The sequence below is a fragment of the Ranitomeya variabilis genome, chromosome 4, assembly GCF_051348905.1.
Source record: "Ranitomeya variabilis isolate aRanVar5 chromosome 4, aRanVar5.hap1, whole genome shotgun sequence".
Classification (NCBI taxonomy): domain Eukaryota; kingdom Metazoa; phylum Chordata; class Amphibia; order Anura; family Dendrobatidae; genus Ranitomeya; species Ranitomeya variabilis.
This window is the reverse complement of record NC_135235.1, coordinates 198061645-198076238: the sequence shown is the minus strand read 5'-3', so window position 1 is coordinate 198076238 and position 14594 is coordinate 198061645. Positions and strand designations below refer to the sequence as shown.

At 43.9% G+C, this 14594-nt stretch overlaps 1 protein-coding gene across 2 annotated transcripts in view; it reads right to left on the bottom strand.

The window, feature by feature from the left end:
• The window catches only part of EPS8L1 (EPS8 signaling adaptor L1), a 97455-nt gene that overhangs the window by 57756 nt on the left and 25105 nt on the right, over positions 1–14594 (bottom strand). For both annotated transcript variants that reach the window (XM_077259574.1, XM_077259576.1), the window contains exons 2-3: positions 8539–8584; positions 6061–6101 (exon numbers count right to left, since the gene is read on the bottom strand). In XM_077259574.1, the coding sequence (XP_077115689.1) occupies positions 6061–6101; positions 8539–8555 (58 nt within the window). In that variant the 5' untranslated portion in view covers positions 8556–8584. The remainder of the gene's footprint in view (positions 1–6060; positions 6102–8538; positions 8585–14594) is intronic.

Below are 14594 nucleotides of genomic sequence, written 5' to 3'. Positions count from 1 at the left end.
CCCTGCTAAGTGCTTAATATGGGAATGGAGGACGGTGATATACAGTCATGCACGTACACCTATTGATACAGTAATTACAGACCAGAGATCCATCCCTGTGACGGGTGTGACGAGCTCGTCCTCCCGGTTCTAATTATTTCCTAGACCATCATGACAGACCTTGTGTTCGTAATTACACATGGAGAGACTTGATAGTCTTGATTTTCTAGTAACTGATCTTTTAGATCAGAAGGCAAAACTAAACTCCCCCATCAACAACGCAAGGCTAAAGTGAATGCATACATGTCAGCTATCTGTCTAGGGTTAGGGTCCTCAGCCCCAGCGCAGAGAGCCTGGAACGTAGCAGTCCCTGTGCCGGGGAAATATATCGTCCGAGCTTTCCAACGAGCTATGTGTGGACCACCTGGTCATATTCAATATAAAGAAAGGTGGAGGCAATGCCTTTAAAATGTTACCGTCCTGGCCGGATTGATTCACAGGACTCTGGACCATTGGGTAGGTCAGTGTTCTGTGACCGCTGACCTTACAGGACCCAGAGAGCGGCTTTTGATTAGCTGGGTTGGCGTATCATGCAGCAATAATGACTTCGTACCAGCCCAGCCAATCAAAAGTTGCATCGAGGAAGGTAAGAGATTTGCGAACCTCCCGTCCAGTGGCCAGAAACTACTGACAGGGTTGGACTGGGCCCCCGCCCCGTCTTATACTCCCCTTCCAGCGTTTTCATCCTTTTTTGCCGTGGTCTCTGGTTGAAAAACGACCTGCTCACAGCTCCAGTGTTTCCTGGAGTGGCGCGGAGGTCACTTTACAATACAAGTCCATGAGAGCTTCATTTGGCCTCGTTCTGGCTCTCGTAGACTTGCACGGAGCTCTTGTGACGCAATTCTGACTTCTGACCAGTCAGAAGCTGCGAACACAAGATGGCGTAGGGACACCAAAAAAACTGAAGATGCCAGAGGGTGAGTATAAGACCGGCGTCAGGAAGCTTAGATTTAATGGTATGTTCATCCACCCAGCTCTCCTGCTATGAAGTGCACATAGTACATCACCCAGCTTTGCACACAGACTTTCCTCTGCTCCTAGCAATTTCATGGTATGCCTTTCAGCTAACCCCAACTTACCCTGTGATATTTATGACCTTGTTTACTTAGGCTTGATTGTATGCATCTGGTCCACCCTTAATTCTCTGACCAAGATGAGCAGAGACCACTCCTCTCTGCTTCACACCTGAACGCACTTAGTTTTCCATATATTACATAGCAAAAGTCTGCATAGACTTCAGTCTGCAGTGTGATTTCTAGAAGTGTGTCCTAAAAGTGTGGATTACATTAGAATTAAAACCTGAATTGAACCTGAAGGGAACTGAAGGTAACTGGCCAGGCACTGCAAACAATGTTTCTGTTTGTTGTCACTTTTACCCCTATAATCTTTCACTTTCTGCTACCTCCCCCAATCCCCACACCAAGTAAGGAACTGTTAGGGTACCGTCACACATTGAAATTTTCATCGCTGCGACGGCACGATTCGTGACGTCGCAGCGTCGTATAATCATCGCTCCAGCGTCGTAGACTGCGGTCACACGTTGCAATCACGACGCTGAAGCGATGCCGAAGTCCCTAGGTAACCAGGGTAAACATCGGGTAACTAAGCGCAGGGCCGCGCTTAGTAACCCGATGTTTACCCTGGTTACCAGCGTAAACGTAAAAAAACAAACCGTACATACTCACCCGTCGGTGTCCTTCAGGTCCCTTGCCGTCTGCTTCCTGCTCTGAGTGCAGCCGTACAGTGAGAGCAGATCGCAGCACCGCTGCGCTCTGCTCTCACTTTCCGGCCGGCACTCAGAGCAGGAAGCAGACGGCAAGGGACCTGAAGGACACCGACGGGTGAGTATGTACGGTTTGTTTTTTTACGTTTACGCTTGTAACCAGAGTAAACATCGGGTTACTAAGCGCGGCCCTGCGCTTAGTTACCCGATGTTTACCCTGGTTACAAGCGAAGACATCGCTGGATCGCTGTCACACACAACGATCCAGCGATGTCAGCGGGTGATCAAGCGACGAAAGAAAGTTCCAAACGATCTGCTACGACGTACGATTCTCAGCAGGGTGTCTGATCGCAGTAGCGTGTCAGACACAGCGATATCGTAACGATATCGCTAGAACGTCACAAATCGTAACGTCGTAGCGATGGAAATTTCAATGTGTGACGGTACCCTTAGTCTCCTCTTCAATCCTCCCCATCCATCTCACCTCCTCCTCAGAACTGTTCCTTAACATACAATCCTCTGTCTCAAAGCACAGGCAGCCCCCTCATGCCCTCTCCTGCTCCCACCTGCTAACACTATCTCTGCTCCTTCTCACTGCTAGTGATATCTCTCCAAATCCTGGTCCTCCTCACCATATTCCCACAGTCATTTCTACCTCCCATCCATGCTCTATCACAAACTTCCGTAACCTCTCTAACCTTATACCCATTCGCCCAGCCCCCACTTCCCCAGTCCCACTAACAGGAGTTCTGTGGAACGCTCGCTCTGTCTGTAACAAGCTTTCCTACATCCATGATCTCTTTGTTACTACCAAACTTTCCTTCCTCGCCATTACCGAAACCTGGCTCACCCCTTCTGACACAGCCTCCCCTGCTGCACTCTCTTACGGTGGCTTCCACCTTTCTCACACACCCCGCCCCAGCAGCAAGCATGGCGGAGGAGTTGGTTTTCTCCTGTCAGATAACTGCTCCTTCACCCCAATCCCACTGCCACCCTCTGTTACCCTCCCTTCCTTCCTTTGAGGTGCACTCTGTGCGCATCTACTCCCCCTCCAACCTCCAACTGGCTGCCATTTACCGCCCCCCAGGGCCAGCCACCACCTTCTTTGACCACTTCACCACCTGGCTACTTCATTTCCTTTCTGCGGACATCCCCACTATCATCATGGGCGATTTCAACATCCCCATTGACACTTCCCTCTCAGCTGCCACTAAACTTCTATCTCTCACTTCCTCCTTCGGCCTCACTCAATGGTCTTCTGCAGCCACTCACAAAGATGGTCACACACTGGACCTCATCTTCACCCGCCTCTGCTCCCTATCTAACCTCTCTAACTCATCTCTTCCACTCTCTGACCACAACCTTCTCACATTCTCATCTCTCTCCACTCCATGTCTACAATCCCCACCCCACAAACTTTCACACCCTCGCAGAAATCTTAAACGTCTTGACCTACATTCATTCTCGGAATCCCTCCTCCCTCTCACAGATATAAGTTCCATACACAATGCGGATGACGCTGCCGCTCTATATAACACCACAATAGCTGTAGCTTTGGAATCTGCTGCCCCACTTACACATACCAAAGCTCGCAAAATCAACAGACAGCCCTGGCACACCAGCCTGACCAAAGAACTGAGGCGAGCTTCCAGGGCTGCTGAGCGCAGATGGAAAAGATCCCACTCCAACGACCACTTCATCGCATTCAAACAGTCCCTCACTACTTTCAAGATCAAACTCGCCACAGCTAAACAAACCTACTTCTCATCTCTCATATCCTCCCTGTCTCACAACCCTAAACAGTTATTCAACACTTTCAATTCTCTCCTCCGTCCCCCAGCACCTCCTCCCTACCCACTTATCTCAGCTGAAGACTTTGCCTCATTTTTCAAGCAGAAGATTGATAGCATCAGAGACAGTTTTGGTCTACAAGCCCCAGAGCCCTTCCTCCTGACTTCCCAGCCCTCCACCTCCAAAACCAACTTCTCCACCATTACAGAAGATCAACTCTCCACTCTACTCTCAAGATCGCATCTCACCACCTGTGCACTTGACCCACTCCCATCCCACCTCATCCCAAACCTCACCACAGTCTTCATCCCAACCCTAACCCATGTCTTCAACCTATCACTAACAACTGGTGTTTTCCCCTCAAGCTTTAAACATGCCTCCATCACACCTATCCTCAAAGCCCTCTCTTGACCCATCCTCTGTATCTAGCTATCGCCCTATATCACTTCTCCCTTATGCCTCCAAACTACTGGAACAACACATCTACCTTGAACTGTCCTCCCATCTCTCTTCTTGCTCCCTCTTTGACCTCTTACAATCTGGCTTCTGGTCACACCACTCCACTGAAACTGCCCTAACTAAGGTCACCAACGACCTCTTAACCGCCAAGAGCAAGCGACACTACTCTGTTCTCCTCCTCCTCGACCTGTCGGCTGCCTTTGACACAGTGGACCATTCCCTATTATTACAGACCCTCTCATCCCTTGGCATCACAGACTTGGCCCTATCCTGGATCTCATCATACCTAACAGGCCGGACATTCAGCGTCTCCCACTCACACACCACCTCCTCACCTCGCCCCCCATCTGTCGGAGTCCCGCAAGGTTCAGTCCTTGGGCCCCTGCTCTTCTCCATTTACACCTTTGGCCTGGGACAGCTCATAGAATCTCATGGCTTTCAGTATCACCTCTATGCTGATGACACACAGATCTACATCTCTGGACCAGATATCACCTCCCTACTAACCAGAATCCCTCAATGTCTGTCCACTATTTCATCCTTCTTCTCCGCTAGATTTCTCAAACTTAACATGGACAAAACAGAATTCATTATCTTTCCCCCATCTCACGTGACCCCCCCAACGAACCTAACCATTACAGTAAATGGCTGCCCACTCTCCCCAGTCCCACAAGCTCGCTGCCTCGGGGGTAATCCTTGACGCTGATCTCTCCTTCAAACCACATATCCAAGCCCTTTCCACTTCCTGCCGACTTCAACTCAAAAATATTTCACAAATCCGTTCATTCCTCAACCAAGAATCTGCAAAAACCCTAGTCCATGCCCTCATCATCTCTCGCCTTGACTACTGCAACCTCCTGCTCTGTGGCCTCCCCTCGAACACTCTCGCACCCCTCCAATCTATTCTAAACTCTGCTGCCCGACTAATCCACCTGTCCCCCCGCTATTCCCCGGCCTCTCCCCTCTGTTAATCCCTCCACTGGCTCCCCATTGCCCAGAGACTCCAGTACAAAACCCTAACCATGACATACAAAGCCATCCACAACCTGTCTCCTCCATACATCTGTGACCTCGTCTCCCGGTACTTACCTACACGCAACCTCCGATCCTCACAAGATCTCCTTCTGTACTCCCCTCTTATCTCCTCTTCCCACAATCGCATACAAGATTTCTCTCGCATATCACCCCTACTCTAGAACCCTCTGCAACAACACCACAGACTCTCGCCTACCATTGAAATCTTCAAAAAGAACCTGAAGACCCACCTCTTCCGACAAGCCTACAACCTGCAGTAACCACCGATCAACCAAACCGCTGCACGACGAGCTCTATCCTCACCTACTGTATTCTCACCCATCCCTTGTAGATTGTGAGCCTTCGCGGGCAGGGTCCTCACTCCTCCTGTACCAGTTATGACTTGTATTGTTTAAGATTATTGTACTTGTTTTTATTATGTATACCCCTCCTCACATGTAAAGCGCCATGGAATAAATGGCACTATAACAATAAATAATAATAATAATAATTTAAAGTGCCACTCAAGCGCTGAAAAAAAAAAAATTTGCTGGAGTGGTGCTTTGACAACCGTCATATTACAGAGGTATTCTTTCGAGAAGCCTTAGTTCTAAGTGAGAGTATATTATTGCATGGTTGCGCCATATGGCAACAAAGCAAAAGACTTCCAAATGTGTAGAACATATCTTTTCAAAATTTGTGCATAAAAAGCTACAAGGATTGTTGCATCAGGTCAGCTTCAGTCAGCGCCCCTGCCTCTGCTTGTAACATGGGAAAGTGCACTGTTTGGGCCAGTAGCTCAGCCATAGGTTGGAGTTGTCAATCATCAGGAGCGCACCGTTCCCTAGCTAACAGGAAGTCATGAGGCAGAGGAGCGCTGCGCTCCTGAACCGGATTCTTGAGAATAACCCTAAAGCACAATTGGACAGCCAGTGTTGTGGAAAATAAACCACATTGTAATCCACTGATTATTCCATATGGTAAAGGAGGACAGTACAGAACATTGCTGAATGGGATCACAATATTGGACTTACCATAAATGGATTTGGCGTTTGGTTTGGACACCCCATTTACTCTAAAACAGAACACAAAGCAACTGTTAGAATATATCGATTGCACTTACAACACACAGGCGTTCTATGCTACCGTGTTGATCAATTCCATTCAGTTGGTTATTCGTTATATCTATTGGTTGGAAAGGTAGAGGACAACCCGTACAGGTCTTACATGGGTTGTCAGTGATACAGAAGGAATGTGCACACACCAGTGTTGTGAGCATGGCCTCTGCATGGCGGCATGTAGAATCCACAGCACAGACCCTTAGTGGCACAACACGATCACATGACACATTTGAGATGTTTTTCTTTTATAGATGTAAAAGTATATAAAAAAAAAAATATATATATATATATATTTTTTTTTTTTTTTATTTAATCCAGTATGGAAAGTGATGAAACTGTGCAAATTACTTAGTTTTAGAGGATTTCTCTTCAGTCATTTAAAAAAATAAATAAAGTTGCATGTAAGTGGCTTCCAAGCTTAAGCCTTTGCCCAGTTCGTTCACCTGTATTGATATCAGCAGGTTCTCAGATGAGTACAGATGATGGCAGTGATGGGTCAGCTCGCGTTTCCTCCAATCAGTGATGTGCTCATCAGATCAGACTCCTGCAGCAGTGTATCCCCAGAGTTAGAGACACAGGTGCTGACCCATCACTGCCATCATCTGTACTCCATAGGATTACAATGATTACAATGCAGCAGAAGACAGGGAAACAGACTGGTGAAAAGCCAAAGTTTGGAAGCCACTTACTTGCATTTATTTTTTTAGAGAAATTTAGACACATCCCTTTATAAAATGAATTACAAAGTTTTAGAACTTTTCCTGCTGGACAAAATTATGTAGGAAAAAAAAAAAAGTTTAGTTACGCTTTAAGGCCTGTTTCACACGTCAGTGGCTCCGGTACGTGTGGTGACAGTTTCCTCACGTACCGGAGACACTGACACACGTAGACACATTAAAATCAATGTGTCTCTGCACATGTCAGTGATTTTTCGCGGACCGTGTGTTCGTGTGCAAAACACGGAGACATGTCTACGTTTCTCCGGCAGCACGGTTCGCAAAGCGTCCCGCACACGGAGAACAGTGTGCACTCTCCTCCGTGTGCACGTACCGCCGCATGAGAAACAGTGCTACAGTAAGCGCTGTCCCCCCTGCGTGTGGTGCTGAAGCCAGCATTCATTTCTTCTCCCCAGCAGCGTTCGCTGGAGAGAAGGAATGAAAAATCAAGGGTTTTTTTTATTTTTTTTGTGTTTAAAATAAAGTTCGTGGTCACCTCCCGCCTCCCACCCCCTGTGCGCCCGCCCATAGGGGTGGAGCCGCATATTCATCACTATAATGAGCGGTACCACGTGACCGCTCACACAGGACAAGCTGCCAACGCTGAGAGGAAGCATCACGGGAGCTGGGTGAGTATTTTAATGCAAGCGGGCAGGTGCACAGGGGGTGGAAGGAGGGAGGTGACCACAAACTTTATTTTAAACACAAAAAAAAATTAAAAAAACCTTTTCATTCCTTCTCTCCAGCGAATGCTGCTGGGGAGAAGGAATGAATGCCGGCTTCAGCACCAAAAGCAGGGGACAGCGCTTAACTCTAGCACTGTCTCCTGCACGGTCCGTGTGGTCCTCAGTCGGCACATGGGCGGCACACGGCTGCCGCTCGTGTGCCACACTGATGTGCCACGTGAGCACATGAACACGGATAACTCCTGTACCGGAATTATCTGGACGTGTGAGACTGGCCTAAGGTAAACGGTTGTGTTACTCAGTGGTGGTGAACGTGCACCAGACAAATGCCTGGAATGGAACATTTATAGAATTTTTTACCACAAAATTTCATCCTGTATGAATGTGAAAGAGAAAACAAAGTTAAACAAAAAAAAAAAAAAAGCTAAAAAAAACGGAAGTGTTGTTATGGGTGAACCCAAAAGAATCCAGCTGGAGTGGTTTGTCCTGAGCGCAGTCCCGCTCGCTTCCCACCCTCTATTCACAGTCCTCTGTGTTCCTCATTACACCTGTCATGTAGTTTCAGACCAGATTAGGGAGAAGATAAGAGATTGCTAACACAGCAGCTGCCAAGTTTTCTACCATTATATCACATTAACTTAATGAAACAACAGAGAAAAGGCAGGACAAAATGTAAAAGCTGGTAGTCAAAACAAACAGCAACATCCACAAGCGGGAACATATCAGATCATGTGTGGTTACTGCACAGGCAGGAGCGACGAGGAAACGGAAATGGCAGATCAACCTGGAAAGCCATCAATGTAAGCCAAGCAGAGAAAAAAAAAAAATCTTCAAAGAATTAGAATAGCGGAATATTTCATGCACCCCGTAGAAGGAGCAAACAGACGAGGTGCCGTATTGAGGAGGTATTGCATGGATGCACTATATGGCGGCACACATAGTTCAAAACTAAATGCAGCTTTATTTCTAGTGTCATCCTTGGTACGTACCGAGGTGAGGAACTCATTTTGATACTTTGGTTAAGAGATCTTCTTCCTAATTGTGGAAAAACAAATATATATATTACGGTAATTTTCTTATATCTTAATTTCTAAAACATACACAATATTGGAAAAAAGTTAAATTTAACATTTTAAGAAACCATGGGCACAAATATAATCTATGTATAATATAGAAATATCAATTATTTTTTTCATAAACAGACGAAAATATATACAAAATACGATAGCCTAACTCCCGAAAAATGAGTAGAAAGTGGCAACTGTTAGATGACGGCAGGAAAGTATGCAACATGGACTGCAGGAAGTGGGGGCAGATTTTTATCTATTCCTGCTCTACCATTTGTCAAACTGCATAAAGAGGAGGAATTTCCACTTTAGTACATATATGGATCAATGCAGACTGGTAAGTAAGGTGAAGGAAGTTCTGGTACCAATAGGGCTAGCAGAATGACAAAGGAACTAGGTACTCAAAAGTAGTGGATGCTAAGTGACAGAGCATGAGAATGAGGACAGTTCATGGACATATTAAACCGGTATGTTCATCAATAGCTGTTTTATATTCTTTTCTTTCCATATTTTCTTTGAAATAGCACATACATTTTAAGTACATGTCTCCTATGAACACCATAAAAACAAACCCTGTGTTTCCCCAACAGAAAAAAAAAAAAAAAAGATTGCGGAATTGTATTTTTTTCCCGCAATTTCACAGCACCTGGAGTTTTTTTTCTTACAGTTCATTCCAAAAAAACAACAACAGCAAAAAAACAACCTTGTACAACAATTTTGCTATAGGATTTAAAAAAAAAAAAAAAAAGTTATGTTTCTTGGAATATCAGTTTTATGACCTTACTAAGGGGGCAGACAAGGTAATGTGCACAGTATTTATACACGCCCCCAAGGAGTCCTGTGAGCCACGCCCACAAGGAGTCCTGTGAGCCACGCCCCTTGATAAAGAGTAAAGTGGTATAGTCAAGAGAGCAGTGGGAATAAAATAAGAGCAAAAACTCTTCCCTTTTGACCTGGTGACAGCTCCTCTTTGAAAACACAAAATATTGAAAATCATTCTGTATTATTAATGTTAATGTTTAATGTACTAAGTTTTATTAAAAACACCTATTTATTGTTTTGGTCCTTAGAAATAAGCTGTAGACAGGACAGACATATTATGTAATTTATGTTTCAAGACCAAAAAAAAAAAAAATGGGTCTAGATGGGCCTGGTAGATGGTAGTCACACAGCAGTGCCAATAAGGGCTCTGACTAGATCATCAATGCTCTAAATAGCTGGAGATGAAAAATTAAATTTCCATGTGGAAGTAGTAAATTTGCTATTTGCAGTTTTTAATGAACCTTTTTACCCTTTCATATTTTAGATGGAACTGCTTGTTTTGTTTGATTCACGCCTTGGAATTCATATAATTAATACATCGTTTAGCGATGAGTGTAACATTAGCAGAAGGCGGTGCCAGGGTGTAGTTCTGAATAATCAGATGAACTGTGCCAGCACATTAACTATTCTTAATCCAGAGCATTACTAAAACAATGATGTAAGGCTAAGAAAAAGATCAAGTCATCCAGTTCATCTGAGATAGATAGATAGATAGATAGATATCATTCCAAAAGACGACTGCTGCGGGTAGTCTTGTATGCAAAGGCGATAGCTGACAGTACAGTATGTATGTACATTTCACTTGCACTGACGAGGGGCAGTACCCCGAAATACTGTGTGTCTTCAAATTGAGATTCTGGTTTGGCTCTTATCCTAAGTCATGTGACAAGGCTCATTAAAGGGTCGAAATTGACTGTTAGGATTGCTACTTCCAATAGGTGGCACTAGAGTTCTAGTCCTCTTCCTCTCTGATGAGACAATTTGCATATTTCCCAGAGGAGCATTGCAGCTTTAAGTCTCCTTATCTCTAGCTTAACATGTCACTCTCCGCAAGGAGAAACAATACATTTATAAACCGGTGTTCTTCCCATGTGGCAGTAAGTGGTGACAGTGATGTGTGAAAGGGGTCGGCAAACTGCTTATTTCAATAGCTAAGCCAGCCCCTTTTTATGTAGAAGGAGCTGGGTTAGCTATTGAAATGACCAGACAAGGTAAATTCTTTCCTGGGTTTAGGCTGGGACCTAGGATGGATTGGCTACAAAAGATTTAATAATAAATAAGTTATGTAATTTACTATTAACTGTATATCTGATGTAAAAATGACTTATCACTAGTTCAAATGTAGTCAGTATTTTATGAATTCCTGTTGCTCTCCTGAGTTTTCCGTTTTTCTTAATGCGTCATACGGTTCCTGAGATATGGGCCATTATTTAGTGCTATTTTTTCTGGTTTTCACTAGGGGGGCGTGATTCACAGGGTAATATTGCAGAGTAGTCTAAACACACGCCCCAGAGGATCCTCTGAGCAACACCTTTTTGCTAAAAACAATAAAAAGTTGCACTAAAGAAGACCCATATTTCCACAAATGTTTTTCCCAAACTCCAGACCTCCCAGCCCTTCAACATATCATGTTGTCAGGATTTCCTTAGTTTTGCACTGGTGAGAGACCCTGTGGCAACTTCTGATGCCTTGATAATTCCATCACCTATGCAAAATGATGGAAATCCTGACAACAGGCTCTGTTTGAGCCGAGAGGACTGGAGTTTAGGAATTACTGCTCTAGAACCATACGGAGGAATAAAAAAAAAGAAAAAAAAAACCCAAACAATGAAATACTCACAGGAATAGAAAAAGAATAAAACAGAAGAGCAGAAACGGTCCTTTAATTTTCTTTTTACTTGTAAAAACCTTTATATAAAATTGCTGGAGGAAAAAAAAAAAATTATAGGACAATTGCACTATGCCTTACGAAATGTACAGGACATAGGTTTTTTTTTTTCTTTCTGGCCAGAAGAGACCGTGTCATGACACCTGTGCATAAAAACACCTGCAGTACCGGAAACAATAACAGCACATACCAAAAATTGTGTCTGGGTCTACCTGGTTATTAAAGGGTTAGTGTGCCATCAATTAAAAATGTAGTTATAAATCACGAGACAAACAAGGATGATAGCATGCAAAAACGCTTCGATTACAGGTAGGTGCGTGATGCTCTTTGAAGATTTATATCTCGAGAATGCGGAGCCTTAAATTCCAGCCCAATGTTGAGGCTATTTTGGCATTCGTAGATAGCAAATAATTTGAGCTGAGCTCTGACGCAGGGGAGGAGGGACTGAGTGGCAAATACACAGGTCTTTTCATAGGTTACATTCCTCAACGTGGAAACATTACTATCAGAGCGACTGTAAATACTCATGGCCGACTCGGTAAAAAGTATAGGGAAAGCAGGTTGGATGCGTCACCGACGCTTAGAAAAATTAGAACGTAACTAATTACTTTCAGATACATTCATCATCTTCATGTCTGAGTAAGACCCTACAAAAAAAGGAAAAATGGCTCAGTGACGCTAGTTCTGGAGGTCTTCCCACTGACACGTTCTCCCAGCTTTGCCATCCTTCATGCGTGATAAATTGTGCCAGCAGTCTTCATTGGTAACCTCCATTCAACTGCCAACAAGCTCTTGGAAGATAGAGAGCACTTCACGGGTCCACAAAACTTATAAAGAAGGTGGTAGGGATAGACACCAGTTCCAAGGTGCCATTGGACCAAAGAAATGGAGCAGTCAAGGTGCTACTAAAGTAGAGCTCGTAGAGTAGTGAACATCAATTTTTGCACCATATTGGTCCTGACAGTAATTTTGGAATTTTTGGAATTCAATTTAAATACATAAAAAGGTTAAAAAGGAGTATGGGTTAGGGGGACAGAAACACCCACAAAAGACCTGAATTTAAAAAAAATTTTCCCAGATCTTTCACTTTGACCAAAAGATTTTTGGAACACCAAATAATTGCAATAAAGTCACAATCGAGTTGGAGATTTTTTGGTTCCTTAAATGCAAGAGACTGGTTTGTGCCGCAGAACAAAGCTCCTTGTTGATGGAGGCTTCTAACATTTCAAATCACATTCTAGATATTCCTAAAATTTTCACTTTTTTTGAAGATTGATGAGAAACCATGACATTAGCTTAGAAGAACGGGTCATGCGAGGAGTTTAGTCAACAAATACGAGAGCGGGAAGAGGTTCACAGAACATTGGATAAAGGCATTGCCGTTTAAAAGAAGCCATTCTTTGTGTTGGGTTTGGTAGAGAGGAGTGTAGTACCGAGAGGAAATGGCATCATAGGTTACTGAGTGAAAGCAAGAGCAGGAGGAACGTAGGGTCATTCTCCTAACCCATCCACAATGTGCCCAAAGGCATCAGAGACTGAGCAACGGCGGCAGCACTCTAAGTCAGTTGGATTCCTGCTGGATCTACCAAGCACTGATCAAATATGGAGTAGAAAAATTTGGACGTGCCATTGGCTAAAGTGACTGCAAGGAGACTTCAATAGTCAGAGGGCACCTGATCTATCAACCACCTGATAAAAGACTACTAAATTGTATTGTTCCATTTACCAAGGACAGTTTAGAAACTACCGGCAAGCAATGTTCCCTCTAGAAAGGAAACCGATAAAACACCTAACTAATGAGGATGGTCAATCCCACAAAAAACTATCAGTAGGGTTTGGAATTTTTAGCTCTATAATTTCCAGGACACGCAGATTAGAAGGAACGAGGCCGACAGCTCGTTTTCAGTTGAGCTAAACTATAGACTATGGACGGTGCAGAGACGTGATCTGATACCTGTTGCAGTCAACTAAGGACATTGTGTTGACATTGCTCCTTGCGCTGACAACCTGTTTGCATCAATAAGAAGAGCAGTAAAGCAAGAGATAAAAGATCCGAAAGTCTTTGTTTAACTTAAACTCATTTATCTTTGTCTAAAAATCAGTTTTGCAGTCCGATTTCATAAATTTTTCCACCTCTTGACCGAAGAGTTTGCAACTCTATTATCAGCTTCACTCAACTGATTTATGACCACATCAAAGGTCAGCTCAACTTTGATGTAGTCCGTGATCATAAATAACCTTAGAGCAGCTATAATAAAGAAGACCGATAATACACAGACTCGAATCACCGAATAAAAATAGTGTGCCTGTGCAGGACGTGGTATTCAGTCTTCTCGGCGAGCCATCTATGGTGTCATCCTGGACTGCAAAATATAGAGTCACAAAAGCTTCCAACATTATCTGGGAATCTCACCTCGGTGTTATCCGGCAGAAGGGCATCACTTGATCGTGTCTCAGTAATATTCCGTTTCAGAGCACAGATTCTGTTTCATTTGAACCGGTTTTGTGTGGCAAGTGACTTAATATGTTCCCCTTTGGCCATTCGGTAGGAAAAAAGTAAGAAGCTTCTTTTTGTGCATTTTTTCAGAAATGATCATTAATTACTTTATGGGAACCTAACTACCCATCATAAAGATAAGGATATAGTCTGAGCACAACAGTGACCTGCAGATACTATACTTACACCAGTGGCACAGTAACCTTCTCCATGCATTAGGTCTAGTAAACCGACTTTATGTGCACCATTATCATCCTAAATAAGCATGTGCCCCATAATTGTTTTATAGGGCATATGTAATTAGAATTCCATAAATTCTGTAACCTGACAACTGGGTGATGAGCAAGGCTATAGGTGTTTATTGGTTTGCAACTGCACACTTTGCCCTACTTTGACTCAACTCCAAACACCTTTTCTTCGGTACATTCAGAAGAGCCTAAAGATCACCATACATGTTCTAATTTGCCAATTTTTCCCAGAGACCGGAAGATCATCTGAATTATATGGGGGCCATCGAAGTCGGGAAGGAACAGTTTGGCCAACAGATTATGCTGTGCAGTTGAGCGCATGGAGACCGTCACAACCATTACTGGTCCACAAAGTCCTGGATCTTAGCCCAAGGGTGATTTACGTGGTGGGACCGATTTACTAAGACGTTCTAGCTTTTTTTAAATGCACCAAACTTAATAAAGTGGCTCACAAATTGGGTGTATCTTCAGATAGTCTAGTCTAGAAATGTAGTATAGTCCAAATATCTGCTCCAAATTTTGG